General features: G+C 36.3%; 2 protein-coding genes across 2 annotated transcripts in view; both read left to right on the top strand.

The window, feature by feature from the left end:
* Nucleotides 1-14,316, top strand: part of LOC134847518 (trifunctional enzyme subunit beta, mitochondrial-like) — a 436,678-nt gene extending 422,362 nt beyond the window's left edge. Inside the window, exons 2-10 of the mRNA XM_063864569.1 lie at nt 2,200-2,369; nt 5,297-5,439; nt 9,311-9,445; nt 9,650-9,808; nt 10,199-10,497; nt 10,989-11,124; nt 11,361-11,511; nt 13,432-13,520; nt 14,097-14,316. Of these exons, the coding sequence (XP_063720639.1) occupies nt 2,210-2,369; nt 5,297-5,439; nt 9,311-9,445; nt 9,650-9,808; nt 10,199-10,497; nt 10,989-11,124; nt 11,361-11,511; nt 13,432-13,520; nt 14,097-14,132 (1,308 nt within the window). The 5' untranslated portion in view covers nt 2,200-2,209 and the 3' untranslated portion in view covers nt 14,133-14,316. The remainder of the gene's footprint in view (nt 1-2,199; nt 2,370-5,296; nt 5,440-9,310; nt 9,446-9,649; nt 9,809-10,198; nt 10,498-10,988; nt 11,125-11,360; nt 11,512-13,431; nt 13,521-14,096) is intronic.
* Nucleotides 14,317-14,552: 236 nt separating this feature from the next.
* LOC134848216 (integrator complex subunit 8-like) lies at nt 14,553-17,801 on the top strand. The gene has a single exon (XM_063865596.1). The coding sequence runs from the start codon at nt 14,572-14,574 to the stop codon at nt 17,755-17,757; it is 3,186 nt and encodes a 1,061-aa protein (XP_063721666.1). The 5' UTR covers nt 14,553-14,571; the 3' UTR covers nt 17,758-17,801.
* The last annotated feature ends 3,113 nt before the right edge of the window (nt 17,802-20,914 follow it).

Raw genomic sequence — 20,914 nt, 5'->3', positions numbered from 1 at the left:
TTTTATGAGGTTGGCTAACATGGTCTATTTAACAAAAAGTTATAGGGTTCAAAAAAAGTAATCTTAGCTGAAACCTGATTGTCCCAAAAAATCATCTTTTGTAATTTTTTGAAGTTTCAGAGCTGATAACTTTTTTTTTTCATTTTTACCGAAGATTTATGCAGCCACGATACGTTTCTGTTTCTTAGGATCGCTAAGTCTTGGGGTTTCAGCATCGATTGTCCATACGCATTTTTCGTCAATTGCTCACGTCCTCTATTCGATCGGTACTCTTGCGGTATCAGCCACTGAATCTTTTTCACGAGTTTCGTACTTTGCATTCAGGAAATGGTCGTAAAATGTTTTAACTCTCGCATAATATTTATGATAACCCAGTCCTCAAAAACCTAAGAATGAACCCAATCCTCAATTTTGGAGGCATCCGTCAATGCTTTTTTGTATGGTCCTAATTAAACGAAAATCTCAAAAATTAAGTTTTTCCCAGAAACATTCTGGCCTTACAAAGTTCGGTGCAGCAAAAAAACTTTGCATTCAATTTGAAGTTGTTTATTGTCTGAATTCAAGTTTCCATTACTTTAGCAAGATCACAAAGTGTGACTGATGACAATATGAAGCCTCTAAAGGAGCTTAGGTGTTCAAATTTAGCCATTTTTTCTCGAAATAGTCTTTTTTTAATATAATGTTTAAAATTTTGTGCCTCTCAAGTCATCCCTTTCAATTTCGAGTATATCCAAGATCGTCAATTTCCGCGATTTGTTTTCCGTACTATGCAATCAGGAAATGGTCGATGAAATGCTTTTAAATCGCGCAGAATATTAATGTTGAGTTTGGCGCCATAGATATAGGTCATCTTCGAAGTGATCATCAGGTGCTGCCAAACGGAGTGCTATAGCACTCTTATCTCTTGGTTAGTTTTCCTGCTCATAAATCAAATCTAGCGATTTCACAAAAACTCCTAATTCGCGAAAATCACTTATCTTACTGGTTGCCCGTTCCGCTCAAAAAATCAATTCAGTTTACCGAGAGAAGGTTGATCGTGGCAGACCGACAAAACTCGTACCACCGAACCACGGGACGGGTCAGGGCTGCTATTAATGAAAGAAGAAAGATCATGTGACTAATCAAGGCGATAACATATCTTTCACAGTCATAATAATGTTGATTTTAGTCTTTTTTTTGAGGTTGAACTTATTGCCGAGGTTTGCGGTTTTTTGACGAGCGTTGCACTTTTTTGTTGGAAGAAATTCAACAAAAAATGGTTTAATATCGGTTAAAATTTCCAAAAATTTGATTATAATCGATTTAAAATGGCTTAAATTGTTTCGAGATAAGTAGCAAGTGATCCATTTTAAATTTTCAAACATTTGGTGTATCTTTAAAGTGACTAAACATTAAAATCCTCTGTAATCGATTTTTATCAGGTACGGTTGTCTTTATTTTTAAAGCCAGAATAGTAGTAAGGAACATAAAAAGTGCGGTGTTGGAAACTGTCGTCAGTTAGTTAAGATTGTTCGGGTATTTTTTGTTATGCGGCCCAAAGTTGATCTGCGATTTTTTGAAATTAAAGGTCAATGCTGGAATCTGATCGGTCGAAAACAACTAGTGCAAAGAGAATTGTGAAAATTGTTTTCAATCTAAATAGATGATTTAACGTTTTGTTAATTTTGGGCCGTATTTTAAAAATGACCCAGTAGTTCAGCACTGTGATCAGCTCAGCTTACTTATTAAAGTAGAATATAACCTCTATCGACGCAGTGAAGTAAAAAATCTTTGATGCTTTATTTTTCTCTGGCCGGTATTTTAGAAGCTAAGCATAAATTTTAATTTAACCTTAGTAACATTTTGTTTTATTAGAGCCACATATGCTATTATTTGGAGATAGCTCAGGTTATTAAAATCGAAATCGGAAATACAATGAGTGGTTGGCAAAATCGGAAAAACCTGAGTGGAAACATTCCTTTTATCCATTTTTAAAGCGGAAGCTTCCTTTTATGATAAGCGAAATCGGAAAAACCTAAGCGGAAACTTCCTTTTTATTCATCTGTTTCTATTTTTTGCAATCTTTTTCTTTCTACCAAACAAGCGGGGATTTGAGTTTGATATTTTAATTGTGATAAATCATAAGTCGCAAAACGGCGAAATAATTCAATCTGTGATTGAAGTTGAGTTTGACAAAAAAATGTACCGATGATGTTTCAGATAGTTGAAAATGGTTCGGCTTAGTGCCCGCGTGCTGCAGAAGGCAGTGATAATTGAGGCTTCGAGGACTCCTTTTGCCACTTCGGGATCCCACTACAAGAACCTGATGCCTCATGACCTCCAGCGGGCAGCCTTGTTGGATTTGGTCAAGAAGACGAAAGTACCTCCAAGTGAGTATGGAACATAATTCAATTTTTGTCTCATTTTTTCGCATTGAAAAGTTCACATTTTTAGGTGAGCCGCAAATTTCTCATTATTTTTTGCCTCATTGCTGTCACATGCAATTGACATGTTTCTCACTTTAGTCCCCAGCCTGCTGACAAAAAAGTTCTGCCTCGCTCTTACATGGCAATCCTCTGTTCTTTTGTTTTACGGGAGGGGTTATAAGTGGGAAGAGAGGTTATACTTAATTATGCGTCCCTAGACCATTCTGATTTCCTTGGATCATTCAATAAATAAGATTTCAACCTTTTCTTTTTGTTTTAATTAATTGCATCTAATTACTTGCGATCGTCACGAACCAAATTTCAAAATTTCTGGAGTCCAAGGTCATTGGCTTTTCGTGGTCGGACCATACAGTGAGTGGAACTGCTTCAGCAAGTCGTTTTGCACTAATGAGCGACCTAGCAACCAATGTTTCAATTATTGGTGCCACTTCAGGTGGCACCTTTACGGCTTTTTGATAGCATGTGCTTGGACATTCGATTAGTAATAAGTTAACACAGTTGATGCATTTATAATTACTCAAGTGAACCGGTAAAAGCTATTTGGTTCAAAAAACATAATTTTTACGCTTGTGATTAGCAAGCGTTATCAAATCGAAGCTTAGACTTTTTTCGCGTTAACAATTACTTAACAAAATCACTGAACCATTCCGGCAGCATTCAATTCTGCGCAAACATGCTCAATTTCTTGAAATTTCAAATTTAAATTATCCTTACAAAAACTAGTTGACGTCCAAAGGCTTAAGCTGAAATCCAGTCAGCACCTGTTTTTTCAAGGGTATTGCTATCGGGTACTAAACTTTTTTCCCGTAAATAACTTTGTTCACAGAATGATCAAAAGTTAGATTTGACTTATTATTTGTCTGCTTATGCTTTGTCGGCTTAGAAGCAATGTCGAATAATTGTTTTCTTAATACGCAATTTACATTGAAGTTGCACTTAGTATTTTGATTTACTACGATTGTTTGTAATTTCTTGACTTCGTATTTTTTTCGCCTTATTTTTTTCTGCCCAAATGTTTTCGGCTTCTATTTACCGGCTTAGTGATTTAATGTTGAGTCGTTTCACGTGAAACGCAATTCTTATGCTCACCTCTGGATCGCTCAAATTGCTGAAATCTTGGGAGAATTTGTTTTTCATGACAACAATTTTTTTCAGCTTTTTTGTTCTTTTCTTTGTTTCGAATTGATTAGCTTCGGCTGATATTATGTAGAATGAATAGCCTCATATTGCTGTTTTTCGACGAGTGGCAAAAATTTGTGTGCGTGTGTGTGTTTTGAGCTTGAGGGGGACTTTTTAAATTGTTTTCTGTCTTTTTTTTTCTTTTTTTTTGTGGCTGAATAGTTTTTGGCCTGTATTTTTTTGGCTTGTGGCCTCATATTGTTTCATATGACAGGCAAATAAAGTTTTGTGTTTATGTGTATTTTGATATCCAGGATAGTTGTTAATTTGTAATAAGCCTTCAGTCTTATTGGTTTTTTTTCGGCTTCAAAGTTATTTTCGGCTTTGTTACTGCTTGGTAAACTTTCTGCCGATGCTTATTTCGTACTCTATTGTTTTTATTGCACAACCATAGCGTGCTCTGAGGGGAAAATGTTTCTAAGCTAGCAATTTTTCGAATTTCTTTTCGACGTGAATGATTTTTGCTCAGGTTTTTCCGCTTAGTAATTTTAAATTGAAATCTACTTAAGTCTTTTTTCGGTTGTAAGTTTTTCGGCTAAGGTATTTTTCGGCTTTGTTACCCTTCGGTAATTTTTCTTCCAAAACTTATTTCACAATCCATTGTTTTGGCATGTTTTTTATATGAAAACTAGCCTTATATTTGATAGATTTAGGTTTTTTGACATTTTTGAATTCTTTTCATTTTTTTTTCTGACTTAGCGGCTTTCTTGTTTTGTATCGCAAGTGGTGCGAAGCTGAGCTTTACCTCCGTGTTTGATTTTTTTTTGCATGTTGACTCTATCTAAACTAAAAATGATGATTCAAACTAAACATACAGTTATGTCACAGTATAATTTTTTTTGACATGCATAATTTTTACATAATTTGGCGTTATGCTTTTCATTTTATTACATGGCAAATTAGCGTGGAGTTAGTCTTCAGTTTTTTGTATTCCAAATTATTTCATGCCAATTTGTGTCTATTTGCATTGGCAATTTATTAGCATGTGCAGCTGCTCTGTGTGGGTAGTGATAGCAAAATGTCAAGGGCCCGTGGCGAAGATGCGAGGACAGGGGACTCTAAACCTCTTGGTCGTAGGATCGAATCTGCCACAGCGAATTTTTTTTTTCAAGGCTTTTTTCTGCTTTTTCTTTTTTTAGAGATGCTTTTTTAAATCGTTTTCTCACTAGTGATAGGAAAGCCCAGGTTCGTATCTGGGTCGGATTCGTGTTTTTCATTTCGGTGATAATTCTGGTTGACAATTGTATTTCTTGATACGTTTTCATCAAAATAAAATTCTTTCGAAACTTGAGTGCAACGTGCGAAGTTCATAAGGATTTAGTTTTTCTCGTTATTTCGCGAACTACTTTTTCAATTTCTGGGCAGCGTTGTTTGTTCTTCCTGTAGTTTTTGTGCCTTTATGAAAGGCAAGGGGATATCTATGATGTTTTCTCTATTTCAAAGTTATGGATTCTCTACCGGTGTTTGAACACTATTGGCTAAATATTACAGCAGGGCATGACCAAATATTATTTAAGAATCAGTGATGATTTATTATTAATTGTCTGTAGTTCCCGGCCAAAAGGATAACTTAAGATAAATAAGGCTAAATCATTGTTGAGTTTACCAATTTTTCTAACAATTCTTGTGAAAGATAATTCATATCATGATAATATCATGTTAATATGATATGAATAATTGTGTTTGTTCAGGCGAAATTGAACACTTCGTGTCGGGAACAGTGATCCAAGAGGTGAAGACTAGCAATGTGGCTCGCGAGGCTCTTCTGTCGGCCAACCTTCCAAACAGTATTCCCTGTCATACAGTCACCCAGGCCTGCATCTCAAGCAATCAGGTCAGCGTTGAGAGTTATCTGCATCTACTTGACAAGTCTTTCCCTCCTCCTGAATTTTTCTGAAACTAAACTTCGAATATTTAATTGACTATGCTCTTATAAGCGTTGCTAATGTTAAAAAAATAAAAGCGAACAGAAAAAAAAAGACTAGATACTAAAATAAAGCATAGAAAAAGTCGAATGCGTTCGTTGGTGTTCACTTGCGAAAGCAAGTGTCTTGTAATCGGGAACTAGACTTTTTCCCCGCAAACAACTTTTCTTACAAATTTCAACTTGCTATATTATTGAATCTTTCTATCTTTTAGGTACCTTCGTTTTTAGCCTAGAAGTGGCGCGATCGACTTTGCTTCCTAAGGTACGGGGTTTGAATCCCAGCGGAGTTTTTTTAGTATGTTTGCAATTGATTTTTTTTTCGGTTAAGATTGATTTGCAGGAGTTTTGTTTATCTGCTTAGTTGACCCATCACGGATATTTCTTGTGCTGTAAACAAGTGTTGTTCATTTTAGTTTCAGGGTGGATTGAAACTTCAAAAAATCTTTTTTTTCCCGGCTCAACTGGGGTCTATTCAAAGATTTTCGGCTTTGTGTTCGCTTCGTAAGTTTTGTTCCGTTGCTAATTTAAAATTCAAATGTGTTGTTTAGAATTCTTATTTGTCTGAAACAGTTGTAATAAAAAAGCGCGGATTGGAATTTTTTATATATTTTTTGACACGCTTTGGAAAAAATGTTCAATTTATGCAAAAACTATTTTAGTTTTTCTCAAAAACGTTTCTAAAAACTTCTCAAAAAATGATATCAATGGAAAGATCGTCTACTACTTTTTCATCACACTCTGTCTACAGCCTTCGAAAATGTTTGAGGGGAGAGAATATCAGACCCATGTCTCAGAAAAACGACATTTCCGAGAATCATAACTTTTTGTGTAAAAATTGGGCGTAGCCATTCCCGCAGAAGAGATTCACACATCTGCAATTTCGATTGATCATAAAAACAGATTTGAGAGCATAGTATCGAGAAGTCATAAAATTTCAAAAAACGGTTAAAAAAATCAAAAAATTGACTTTTCCGAGGGCGACGATAACTCTCTAGTGAAGAAATTTGTGAGAGGAAGCTAGCTAATGCAGGGGGAGCTTCTCAGTACTCTTAATCTTCATTGAACCCACAATTTCAAACTTTTGTGCCTGAAAAAAATTCAAAAAACGGGCATAAATTTATGTATAAAAAATTTGGGCGTGGAGCTTTTGCTGGGGAGCTTTTCATATCTGTTCTGTTCGAAGAAACCAAAGTCTCACATTTAGGAGGGAAGTTTCTGAGAACTGAGTCCGATATTCTCTCCCCTCAAACATTTTCGAAGGCTGTAGACAGAGTGTGATGTAAAAGTAGAAGACGATCTTTCCATTGATATCATTTTTTGAAAAGTTTTTAGAAACGTTTTTGAGAAAAACTAAAATGTCAACTTTTTGATTTGTTGACCGTTTTGTGGACTTTCTTCGATTACTATCCTGCCAACTCTGACATCATAAGTGTGAAACAGCAAGTGTTTGAAAGTTTATTTTTATATTTCGCTGCGCCCATTTTTAGATTTAAAAAATGGGGCCTTCAAACTGGTCAAAGTCTTGAAACTTTGACCGTTTTTTGAAAGTTTTTGACTTTACCCGTAAACTACCGTGCCAATTCTCAGATGAAGTGTTCAATCGACAAACATGGTAATGGGAATCTTCCCTGCTGTTGCGATCACTACCTGCTTTTTCAGAATAAAAGTTATGGATTTTATATTGAAACTTTGACCGTTTTTAGAAGTTTTTTGAATTTTCTTGAAAACTACCATCAAACTGAGATTTCAACAATAAGACTTCAAATTTTGTAGTTCTACAACAAGAATTCAATAGAAAGAACCTGCTGCGAGATTTTCTCCTGCAGAATTGGTGACTCCTTAATTTTTTGTACGAAAATTGCTCTTTTTGGGAAAATTCCAGTATCTCAAAATTTTCACTTTTTCAACTTGTTTTTGTAGAGGAACAATTAAGGTTTTGCGACAAGTCGAATTTTTACACTATGAATTCCGTCCTGCATCAGTATATTAATTTCGAAAAAAATATCAAAGACGTACCTCCAGCTTTAGCTGGGCCCCTTGTTGTCTTGAATCGAGACATACAAAAATTTTGGTCACCTTGTATTTTCTCAATTTTTTTTCTATTTGCGTTTTATTATGTTTATGTTGTGTCGCAGATATTGCGAAGCTTCTCTTTGCCTCTATTCAAAAATTATCAGAGTTTTTTTAGTTGCTTATTTCATAAAATTGTCCATGTTTTGTCTATGTCGTGAGTGAAAAGCTTTGGAAAAAATTTAAACAATAAAAAGCTAAGACAAATTTAAGCGCTTAGTTAGCTTATCGATAGACTATGGTGCTTATCCTTTTGACTCAAGTTTTATGTGAATAAAGCCTTCGAAGCTTTTCAATTTTTTCAATCGAGTCTTCGAAGACAGGGGACTGTTATACAGCCAAGCCATTTTAGAAGAAGAAGAATTTATTTCTCTGGTATAGATTAACATCGGATAATTTTGAACATAATCTATACATAATGCACCAGAGAGGACAGCTACCAATTCATCAGGATCATATGCATTGCTGCCCTAATCCTAAATCAGCATCCTGACGGATGAAATTTTATTTGAATGTTAACAACTTTCGATTTCATCAGAACATTTCACCTAATTTGGGATGAGGGTTTTTTTTGGTTAGTTTTAGCCTGGAGTAGAAACCTAGAATTTTTAAGTGCATTTCAGGAAAATTCCTAAATTGGGCGTAGATTCTAGTTTTAGTCCTAGATTTAACAAAGTTTAGTGTGAAGTGTTTTGAACAAATCAACTATTCTGAATACGGAACAACTATTCTTAATGCTTCATATCGAAAAATTACGCGTTATGCCGTTATCGCTTGCATTTGTGTTTGGAAATTAAAAGTTTTGCAATGTGGTATGGAGAGGATGGGAAGGAACAACTAAATAGGCGACTTTTTGCCCATTTTCTTAGCAAAATTTTGAGGATTCGAAAAATGACAAATTTAATAATTAATTAGCGCTATTGCAATTTCCTTTTATTGTGTACCCTAATCATAGTGGCAAATTAATACGGCTCAGAAATCATTTCCAATTGAAAGTTGCTTTTTGATCCAGTAAGAAGAGATGAGAATTAAATCATTTTGTGCTTCAAATTGCGTGGATGGTTTTTCTAAACAAAAAATTTCTATTTATACTAACGAGCGGGCGAGCGTTAGTGTATTAGTGCGAATCTTCTTGTTTTCTAGCCACAAATAAAATTTTTCATTAAAAGTGTCCACTTATTTGGTGGTACTAGCTATAATCACGATCTGTAGCATTGGAAGTTTCGTGGCTGAGTGGTTAGTGCGGGAGACTCATAATCTCTAGGTCGCAGATGGAATCCGAGACGTTGGCAAATATTTACTAATTCGATGCTTTTTTATACTTTTTCTTTTTGCACTTTATATAGCTGCTTTTTGACAAGTTCTAGTGTTTGCGAAGCGCAGCTTCGCCTGTGTAAAAAAAAATTTTGTTTGCTTAAGCAAAAATTTATTGCAGATACTTGAACACGCAGTCGTAACAGTCGGGGGTTTACCTTGATACTAGCAATTTCTGAAATTTTTGAGTGTTTCTTTCATGGCTTATTTTTGTACTTTCTGTACTTTTTTTTTACTTTTTGTACATAATTTTTGTTTCCGTTTTTGAGTTTTTTTAAAGATTTTCAAGAGCTTCGTTTCTATAACTTTTCTAGGTAATTTATGACGATGTGAAAAAGTGAAAAAATATATTTTTTAGTTAAGTACTTACTTCTTATCGTGTTTAGTTTTGTAGGCAATTTCTTCGATTGTAGACCAGATCAACTCTGGGCAGATCGAGTGTGGGGTGGCGGGAGGCGTGGACTTCATGTCGGATGTTCCGATCAGATACAACAAGTCATCCAGGATGAAGATGTTAGCCTCGCAGAAGGTAACTACAAAAGAACCGCATTCCTATATTATGCGTCATCAGCGTAGAATGCATGTTGTAATTCACAGTCTGGCCATCCAAAACTTTCTGCTAAATTTTTACGGTAGAAGTTGAGTTATACTGTAGTGTTCAGTTAAGGAATTGCAAAAATTGATATGTCACTTTTCAAAAACCGAAAGCATTAATACGTAAGCCGTGTTTTAGGCGAAGGGAGCGGCTGCTCAGGCTGGTTTACTTCTCACCTTGTTGAAGAATATTCACAAGCCAGAGCTGCCAGCTGTAGCGGAGTTCTCGACCAATGAGACGATGGGTCACTCAGCCGACAGACTGTGTGCCGCCTTCTCTGTCTCCAGGAGTGACCAGGTTGAAACTAGTTCAAAGAAAAAAGATTCATTTCATTTTGCTGCAATAAAAGAAGCGTTAATATTTTGAGGTTGCTGTTTTTTGTCTTGACGAATGAATGTCTTGAGTTCATTGGGCTTTTTAAAAGTTTTTGAGCAGAAAAATTGCGTTTTTTGGCGAGTGGTATCCTCTCAAGTCAAGTGTATAAGCCTCAAGAAGGGGTTGATCAGTCAGAAAAGGATGTCGTAAATTAGCTGCAAAGGGAGACTCTTGAAATTTTTTGACAACCAGAATTTAAAGGACTTTGGGATGGAAATTGACACGTGAGCCTGGATTTGGAGTTAACTCTTAGATATGATGGTTTAAATGTAAGCATGTTGATTGAATTTGTGCTTAATTATGAACTAACAGGACGAATATGCAGCGAGGTCGCACAATTTTGCAGACAAGGCTTCGAAAGAAGGTCTGCTGGAGGATAGAATGAAGAACTACTTCGTGCCTGGATTGAAAGAGCCAGTGAGTACTGACAACGGAATCAGACCCTCGACTGCAGCCCAGATGGGTAAACTGAGAGCGGCATTTATCAAGGGACCCCAGGGCACAATCACAGCAGCCAATGCATCCTTCTTAACGGACGGTGCTTCTGCCGCTCTCATTGCAAGTGAGGCGAAGGCGAAGAAGTTAGGCATGAAACCAAAAGCATATCTCAGGTTCAAATTTTCGAGCTATACTTCTGTCGATGAAACTGTTAAGATGTATTTTGGAAGATATTTAAGAGTCTTGAAATAAAAAGAATTGTTTGCAAAAATTATTGGAACGAAAAATGTGTTTTGCTTCCGTATGAGCTAGCAAGTTTTCTAATAATGGTTTATTGCTTAAATATTTTTATATGTGAAGAAAGGCAATACTTGAATTCAAGAGGGAACAGACAAACTTTATCCCAGTTAAACTTCCCCCAGTCTTAACTAATTAGAGTTTTACGTAAGAAGCTACAGTAAGCTTATGAAGTACAGAAATGCAATAAAATTTAATAATAATGAAAATTCCAGTAGCCAGACAATTTAACACCAGAAGTGTTAAATTGGACTTAAGTGTTTCCTTTGAGCAGTGCGGTTATGAAAACGATTAGCATAAGGTCGCTTCTTTTTCACAAAATGTTCAATAGAGTATCTTTCGACGTATGTTTTGCTTTGTTTTATAGGGACTACGTGTTTGTCTCACAAGACCCGAAAGACCAGCTTTTACTGGGACCAGCTTACGCAATCACAAAACTGCTGCATAAAACGGGACTCAAACTGACAGATTTTGACGTTTTTGAACTTCATGAAGCTTTTGCAGTGAGTATTTTCACAGCTTTGAAAAATTAGTATACAATGACTCTAGAAATTGATTTTGATAAATTTAACCCACTAGGATCCTTTGGGTGATTAAGGGGCTGTTTTTCCAAGATTAAAGGAGCTAACCCTCGCCTGCTAAATTTATATCTGATAGAAACTTTGATTTATGAAAGTAACAATGAAAACTGTAATTCCGTTTTGTATATGGAAATCCATGCTGTGTTTGATTGTTGCAGGGTCAAATCCTGGCTAATTTACGTGCTCTCAATTCGGACTACTTCTGCAAGAACCACATCAAAGCCAGTGGCAAAGTGGGCGAACTACCGATGGACAAACTGAACCTATGGGGTGGTAGTCTCTCAATCGGACACCCGTTTGGAGCTACAGGTTCTTAAATACACTCTGTTAATTTAAGGTGCAAGTATTTATGGCAGGTGGGTCCCTGTGAAAAGCTGAAATGAAAGATAGGTCCCGCCATTATTTCGAAAAATAAATTGGGCATACAAACAAATGCGCATGCTGTTTTCGAGCATTAGATACCAATCAATTTTTTTAGGGACCTTACGTGTAGTTTTGGGACCCTTCTATCAGATTTGTTTATCAAAATTTAATGTAACTAAGTTTTTTGTCTTGAATCTAGTTTTACTATCTACGATTTTGTCTAATTATAATTTTTGCGTTTTTTTAAGAGCAATGAACGTAGTGAAGACCCTTGTAGGTCTTAGTGAGTTTTTTTTTCTAGGCAGTCTTAAAATTTGTTCCCTCTCAATTTTGATTTTTCGCGGTTTGATTTCTTTTTAAGTTCACTTCATCTCCTTTTTCAAAAGGAAGGCAAACTTCACTGTGGAACAGCAAAAGTGTAAAGGTCGCGAAAAAGTGTTATAAGAAAAAAGCTTTCATCTATTGGTTCGGATTTCTCAAATTGGGTTAATTTTTATCAAAAAAAGGGTCAAACATAAATTTTTTGTGGAATTCAAAGAGCTTTACGGGCATACATTTTTTTCTTTGAAAATGGAAAGTTGAGATTTGTCAAAAACATTTTAGTATTGATTTTGTATTTACTTGCATTCTTGACTCTTTTCGAACTGTCTGTTGACTATGTTTATTCTTGAGAAAAAAGCTTTCATCTATTGGTTCGGATTTCTCAAATTGGGTTAATTTTTATCAAAAAAAGGGTCAAACATAAATTTTTTGTGGAATTCAAAGAGCTTTACGGGCATACATTTTTTTCTTTGAAAATGGAAAGTTGAGATTTGTCAAAAAACATTTTAGTATTGATTTTGTATTTACTTGCATTCTTGACTCTTTTCGAACTGTCTGTTGACTATGTTTATTCTTGAGAAAAAGAGCGCAAAAAAGGAGATGTTAGCGAGAATCAAACGGCAAGATTAGGATAAGTGTCTTTTTTCAGGAAAGTCTTAAAATTTGCTCAGGCTCAAATTTATTTTTTCGCGGTTTGACTTGATTTCTTTTCAAATTCACTTGATATCCTCAAAAGGAAGACAAGCTCCACTATCGAACAGTAAAAGGCAATGAAAAGCGTGATCAATGTTTTATTTAGACTGTGAATTTTTCGTCAATTTTTTTCAAACAAGCTGTAAGCATAAATTGTTCATTAGTTTCAAAGAGCTGTAATTGCATATATTTTTTCTTTAAAATTCGAGTGTTGAAGTTTTTTTAACAAAAAACAAGTCCGTTTTTTTTCTGTTTCCTTGCGTTCATTACTCTTTGCCAACTGTCAGTTGGCTGGCTATGTTATTTTTTTTCAATTGATCCGTAAATTTGGTTAAACATGTTCAGTTTATATTGTATCGGCTCAAAAGTTTCACATTGCGTTTTTTGCAGGGCAAAAATATATCATGATAAAATGTTTTTATTTGAAACCAGATTTTTTTCAATTTTTTTTTGCTCAAGTTTTAGTGACACGTTTTTTCGGCGCAGCGTTCGCCTACCCTAAGATGGCTTAAGCCTTGAATATGATACCTAAGTGGTCAGAATTAACTATGGGTTTTTGGGCGACAGAATTAAAACGCAATTCGGCAGTTCATGCTAACGGCCTAAATCATTTTTATTTCAAATGTTGATTTTGAATTTTCGCTTGGTCCTTGGCGTGCGGTTGAAAACTAGGCTATACTTCCTTTGGGGAGGTTCTGCCAGTCCTTTTGCCGTAGCCGTTCTTACCTTGAGGATGCGGGTAACATTGGCAAATTCTCCGACCGTGACCAAATATGGTTGGAACTTACGACCCCGGTTAAAGGCGGTGCGACTCACGCACTCGGCCGCTGTTGGTAATTATTAGTGTTCCAGGTGTGAGACTGGTGATTACAGCTGCGAATAGGTTGCAGAAGGAGGGAGGCAAGAGGGCATTAGTGGCTGCATGTGCTTCAGGAGGACTGGTGAGTCGAAGATCTTCATAAAAGGAACGAAAAAATATTTTTAAAAATGTTGGAATCGTTCATACACGAAGAAAAACATTGAAACGTACGAGTTATTTAAGTCTGTTTATATAACCGCTTTTTCCCTTAGTTGTGGCCTTCACGCTTTTGGTTAATTTTATGAGCTGGAAAATGTTGCTCGCTCAAGCAACGAGTAAAAGTTTTGAGGTATGAGTTGACCTTTAGTCCATCAATCATTGGTAACTATCAGAGGTGTCGCTAATGAGTAAACTACAAAGGATGAATCTTCAAATGTTTTCATATCTTTAGCGACTTTGCGTTTTTTTTCCAATCTCGGTAATTTTCTTTTTTTCCCCCGCTAACTAACGCTAATCAGTGTTCACAACCATCTTCGCTGTGACACCTCCGGTAAAGATTTTTTTTTGAGTAGAAGTAATCAGATCGGAGCAATTTTGTTTATATCAGCATCTGCTAAAAAAAAAGGCCAACACTCGCAGTGAGAGCTTTGAGTCAATAGGGTCACCGAGGCAGTCTTGAGGCAATTGAATTTGTTGCTAATTTCAACCGTTTATTTAGGGCCACGCTATGGTCGTGGAGAAGTACGGAAATTGAAGTGGTCGGACTAATTTGAGAATAAAGGAAGACACCCGAGAGTGAACAGACGACATGTTCATCAGCAGAGTAAAGAGCAGTAAATAAACTCAATAAAAATGATAAACTGTACTATAAAGATATCACAGTATGTGAAGAGCAGGATAGGTACTCTTTCGATATGGAAGAATTAAAATTTAATCAACGTTTTTTTAGAAGTAAGACAGTAAGCAGACTGGTTTATAATTCTTGAGAAAAAAGAGTTCTCGAAAAAGGAAATGTTCACGAGATTTAACCGTAGGTATAAACAATGTCATTAATTAAAAAGTACTAAACCGACATAATAAAAATGAACAAAAGAAAGTGCTGAACTAGAATATACGGCAACTGTTCAATTAAATTGACCCATAATAAATACAGATTTGCTTCTCAAGAAGTGAAACGATTTCAGAAAATCATTATGGACTCGCCGGTTCCAATTCGAAGTCCGTCTCCTTTTCCTGCATTTACAGAATCAATTGAATCAGAGTTTGCAACTGGTGGTACGAATACTGACAGCGACCCGATTCCCTACGTGTCCTTCTCATTAGAACCATTGAAACTAAAATACCACTTGGAAACTGAAGTCTGTAATCCGACCCCAGATCAAATTGTGACCCAGCTGGCTCTGAGAAGCGAAAGGCAAAGCGGCAATGTCGAACTAGTCAATTCTGCTCAAAACCAGTTCAAGTTTAAAAGTTCAGAAGTGAATTCGAAGCTGAAACGAAGCTTCCGAACAACTGCGTTGCGTGTTTTTGCAAACTTCAAATGGGATTTGACAAAGTTTGATAAAAATGTGCCCTTGCATTTAGTAAATCTTTTACTCAATGAATTGATTCTAATTACTGACGAGGAATTGGCAAAATCGGTGTCCGATGAAGTTTTGAAATCGCTTTCAGTAACAGCGAAACTGTTTTATCATTATTGGTGTTTACAGGTGCATTTGCAAAACAGAAAGCTGACTAAGCCACCGGCTGTGCCTTTAAACATAGCACCGAATATGTTAAATGACCCAAGAATTACGTACAGTGAACAGTTGAATGCCACTCTAAAAATGATGTCAGAGAAGGCGGAGTTAAACGCAAATCAAGTTGAAATGTTCATCAATAATTCCGACTATTATGTGGAAAGGTATTCGCTTCATAGTTGCGATTCGTTACACCAGTTGACACCCGATCGTAAATCCGAGCTGTTTTTATTTGGATTTCAACATGTTATTGCATGTGTGAATTTTTGTATTGGAAAATTGAAGTTTTTGAAAATGGAAATGAGTCAAGCAAAATTGCGCTTCGAAACGGTCTGTGGTTTAATGAAGTTCTACGAAGACAATCTGGAATGTAAGTTTTTCCAAATCGATCTGAAAGAGCTGCAAGGTTTCTGTGCTGCTCTTGGGATTGTCGTTAAAATCGAAAAAGAAAACCTAAATTTCGTCGAAAGTGAAAGAGAAAAATGCGTTAAATTGCTAAATCTGAACAATTACAGAGGTGTTGTTGATATATTGATGGAGCAACTCAGTTCTGATTATTCGAAACCGGGGAACATTGACCGGAACTTCAGAAATTGGTTGGTCAATGAAGTTGCAGAAAAATCGCAGTTTCGATTCCAAATTGAATCATGTAACTTTGTGTCTTTGGCCTTGTGCTACGGTGGAAAATTCCATTCGCAACAACCGGATTGTAATAATTTCTTGTTTGCTTTGAAAAATCGATCCGCAGTGGACGTTGCTTTCCTGATGATGTTGGTAAACAAGCGAATGCAAGCTTACATTTGGGATGATAAGTTCAAAGCAGACGAGCGCCGTAATATCTTTGGAAGCTTTCTGTCGAAAATTCTCACGCATGTTGATTCAAACATAGCCATAAAAATCCTCTCTGAGTTGCAGTCTCCAATTAAAGAAGTTTTTTCAAACGATGATGTTAAAGTTCTCAGCTCGGCTATTAACAATATATTTTCGCCTGATATTGACGACACAGAGTCACATCTAGAGATTCCCGCGAAGTCATCAGACTCTTCGCTGTTAATTCCCGGAAACCTCGTGATCAAACGAATGATTGTTCTTGAAAATGAAATCATAATGGAGTCGAGCATAGACAAAACGCGAGAACTTTTGAACGAATATATTCAAATGCCGAATGCGCGTCCAATTATAGTTCACTTTGAAAGCTGGATTCCCAGAATTTGGTTGGACAGAATCAAAACTGTGAATACCCCGGATAGTTACTACAGGTCTTTTGTACCTTTGGCACTGGGAAAAGGGTTCCGGTTTTTGGCTCTCGGAGAGTTCCGAACTTCACACGATTGGTTCTTGAATGTAGCGCAGTTGACCAATCAGGTGTTAGGAGTTCTGCCTGGCCAATCACAGCCTCTGAGTGTGGGCTTCGAGTGGGAAGCTTTGAATGCACGTTTGAACGATCTGATCAGAAATGAGCAAAAATTAAGTGATGATTTAGTCCAGAAGTGCTTAGCTACGCTGTTCAACTTTCTTGGAAATGGAACTTTGTTCGACATTCGAAGTGAAATAGTGGAAACATGCGCTGTTAGTCTACTTAATTCTGGGTTCTACAAAAATCTAACCGATTTTACCCAATTCAAACTAAAAATAGTCCGAGTTATTGCATTCTTAGCTCGGTTCAAACAAAACATGGTGATCCATGGAACGCCAAAATTTGATGGCTGTAAAGAGCTGTTCGCAATTACACTCGAAATGCACACGGGTTCGGAGGAAGATTCGAACAAAAGACCAAGAATGGTTGTGGCACCCGATGCTGCTGTTGAAAAGTCAACTTCTCTTCGCGACAATTTTCTGCTGTTTTGTCTTAGATTGACTGACGGATTTGTAATAGAATCATTACTAACTTGTCTCGTTAGGTTGTACAATGTGCTTAATAGTGAAAACTTAGTTATAGAGCTGACATCTTCTCTACTAAGTGAAGGTGGCGGCGCCTGGCGTCAATTGTTTATCGAACATAAAAGTTTACCAAACGCGGCTAAAACCGTGGCGTCAATTCAAAGAACGATTGAGCAATTCTTGGATCATCTTTTGCACAAAAGGAAAATTGGATTATCGTCTGTAAGTTGGGTCAAAACTTACGTTGAGCTTCAAATTGCGAAGGAAAAGTATCAGGCAGCATTAAAAATGTGTTTAAAACATGGTTCGAGAGTAACAAATGGATTCGCATTGACAAATGTTCAAACTAGTACATCAGGTATAGTTTCATTTAACTGGAAAAGATTTTGGAGTGATGATTTGTTAACTTTGATGATTCGATGCTGTGAGAAGATGTGTTATAATGTACTAGCGGCAGTATTTGCGCAAATGATGGTGACGCCGCAATATGCAAAGGTATTCAGTCTTCTCAGTCCAGATTCGCCACGGATCACCCGCGACGCTGGTGATTATTTGTACAAATTTATTTACGATAAGTCCATTTTGGAGTGTATCATTAATGCCCATACTTCGCGCGGAGAACTAGCAAAAGCTGACATTGCGATCGAACAAATGAAAAATGTGGATTTGAACGAATATAATTCGAATGTGATTAAAAATAAAGTCGCTCAAACTTATACCTATCAAGCTTGCCAATATCTGTCGAAACTGTTGCTATAACTATTTGTCTAAGAACGTCAAATGAGTTTAAATTGAGACTGAAAACTAGATTTTAGCCAGAGCGGATTATGGAGGGGGGGGGTGGGAGGAGTGCCTGGGATAGACGCCTACTAAATCAGGGGTTCGACCCCTCACAGTCCAAAGGAGTGAACCGTTTGTTGTAGTATTTTCCGTTTCGAGATCCGTTTTCGGTCGATCGACGCAAATTTGTTTGTAAAGACATCTTTGGCGCTGATCTTGACTAATTTTTCAAAATTCCCAAAACTTGTCCTTGACGAAGAAATTTTAAACACAAAGTAAAGCCTTTATGACGATTGGGAGAGCTCAGAAAATCTATTTGGTCGACGTATAAAAAGTATGATTATCCGTCCTCAAGAAAATACTGGATCTGCCCTAATTATAGCATTTGAAATCAGGAACTGCTCAGTGTTTCATTCATTTTGAGCTTGCGATAAGGAGCTGTAAGGATGACAACTCTATTTTTTTTTAGCTAGAAACGTATTACACTTGAAAGAGAAAGTGTCTTGCTGAGGTTTTTTGGCCAGATAAGCCCCGTACCAAAAGTTTCTTTTCAAAAAACTGACTAATTTTTAGGTAGTTAAAAAAAGCAGTGCCTTGCAACTTTATTAAACTAACAATAAGTATGTACAATGTGTTATGTCAACAACAGCATATTTTGCTAGGGGGAAAATTTGAGAAGACAGAAATGACGCGTTTTAAGAGCCAACTGAGCAGCTTGTGTGTCTTATGTCAGTTGTTTTGATAATCAAGTGTTTGTTTGAAACAAAAATGGGCAAACTACCTCAAAAGTATTTAAAACGGTTGTTACAGTCATGGGCAAACAGCACCAGAAATTTATATGTTTTTATAACAAAAATAATGAAGACGGCAGATGGCCTATATAAATATAAAATGGACCAGATTGATATATTTTCTAATATTCAGTCTCAATAAATTATTTGTTCCACGATGAAATTACTTTTTTTTTGAACCCAGAAGTTTAGATTGAGATAGCTGGGCGCTAAATGTTTGTGGCCTCGGGTGCCGGTGTCAACTTTTATCGCTGGGTACTAAATTATTTGTTTTTTATAAAGTGGTTATCTAATTTTGAGTCTTAGGCAGCAAACGAAAGAAAATGAACGCCAAGTTTCAGTGAATCTGTTAAAAATTTTGAACTACAAGATTTCTTGCATTTAAAAACTGTAAAGGATTTTCAGTAATTACTGCTGGAATAACACTTTTTCTAATTCTCATTTTGTGACTGCATATTGCATTGTTTCAAAATCGATGAAGTCATTCTTTCACGAGAGCATTTTTTGAGTTGGAGAATCCAAAGAACCAACAGAATTTGAAAAAAAGCTGTATTTTGGCACTATTGTCAAGCCAGATTGCGGGAAGATCAGTAACAAGACATTCATAATGTCTTATTGAAATTATGATGAGCTTAAGTAGAAAAGGAAATCATGCGTTCGTATAACTCGCAGTCGAGGTAGCACAGATATCTTGCACGGTCTCTTGTGAGATGAGTTTCGCTGCCGCACAGCTTGCAAAACCATGGGCTTTTTTTGTCCGGCTTGCCCAGTTATTTTCGACTGTCTCAGATCGTTCTTGACCAGAGACTTGATTTCTCTCTTGATATTCAGATCCAGATCAACCTTCGTGACTATCTTGATACTCTTCGAAATTATAACTCACCTGGTCATCGAAATCAGATGGTTAATTTTTGTCTTCATCATCAGTATAAAACTCTCCATTTTTGCGAGAACCTGATCGAAGTTGTATCTATCGCTTAGATATGGGACGAATTTTTTTGACTCCTTTCTGCTTAGCTAGAATATGATGAATTCGCAAAGATGCGAAGAACCTCGTGGTCTTCATTGCAATTGCTGGTGTTTATTTGAATGGCTGGGATTGATGAATTTATCGTGTCATTTTGGATTCAGTTAGCTTGTTCTGCAAATAATTGAGCAGAAGCTTCTTGTTTTTTAGAGCATTCCGCCAATGAATTGCTATCTCACTCGTCTGTTAGCTCGTCTGCTCGGTTTATTTCTGCGTCGTATTCATCTAAAGTAGCCACGCTTGCTAGATGATTCAAATCAGTTAGAAAGTCGAGCTTATCCTCAGTTTCGAGTTTGAAATATCTATTTAGTATTTGAAAGTCTTATTTTTGAGTTCAGTCTGGCCCCGAATATCGATTTTGCAATTGCTCTATAGCTTGTTCGAGATCATTCCGCGCAGCTTCTCCAAGGTTTGAATAAAAAATCAGTGTTTTTTCTTCTAGATGAAGATGTCAATATTGAGCTCGCTGGTTTTGTCCTCCAGAAACGCCGAGATAGAAACATACGGTGGAGCTGGTGCTGCCAGATAATTTTTTCTATTTATTTAAGAGAGAAGTAGAGAAAGTTAGAGGCTCCAATCAAGTTAGTTGCATTGTTTTCGTAAAAATGAAGCAGTGATGAAATTTTAAAAAAAAACCGGAGGGAATTTTAAATTTGGTTGTAATTGAAACTGCAATTAGTGTATTGTTTCGAAGTTTGAATTTTCTAAGGGTTGAGTGAATGACTATTACATGAAGTCCAAATTTGTATCTCTAAAATGATCAGGCTCATAAATCAAAACGAATACCTTTCCAGCACGATATGGGATAGTATTAACGCAGAAGAGCATTCAATAACAACTTTTATCTAAAAGTAAGGTTTATCTAAAGTTTCAGTCTGTTACTAAAAAATTTTATTTAGAAATTTTTAGAAAAAAAAACACCATCTCTTTCGCCATATGATAACCCTTAATTAATTGTTTTTTTTCTGGTTCTTGATGCCCTCTGATTTTGCCTTGGTTTTTAATGGCTGTTTCGATTTTGTTTTCATGATTTTTTCTGCAGCTAAAAGAAAATACTTGTCATAAGATAATGGTGCATACTGTCTAGAGTTCAGAGCTATAAATAGTTTTAGTTGCAGTTATCAGGTTCTAGTTGCTGTAACTGAGTTCTAGTTGCAAGTTATACACTTCTAGTTGCAGATAGGTAATTGAGTCATCTTTCTGATTCCTAAAAAGGAATGTTCTTTCCTGACAAGAGTTTTTGCGACTGATGACCACGAATTTTTACTTTTCGGCGTTAAGCTTAATTTTTCTGAAAACTTTACGTTCATATTCTACA

This window comes from Symsagittifera roscoffensis, chromosome 6, assembly GCF_963678635.1.
Source record: "Symsagittifera roscoffensis chromosome 6, txSymRosc1.1, whole genome shotgun sequence".
Lineage (NCBI taxonomy): Eukaryota > Metazoa > Xenacoelomorpha > Acoela > Convolutidae > Symsagittifera > Symsagittifera roscoffensis.
This window is presented reverse-complemented; position numbering and strand designations above follow the sequence as displayed.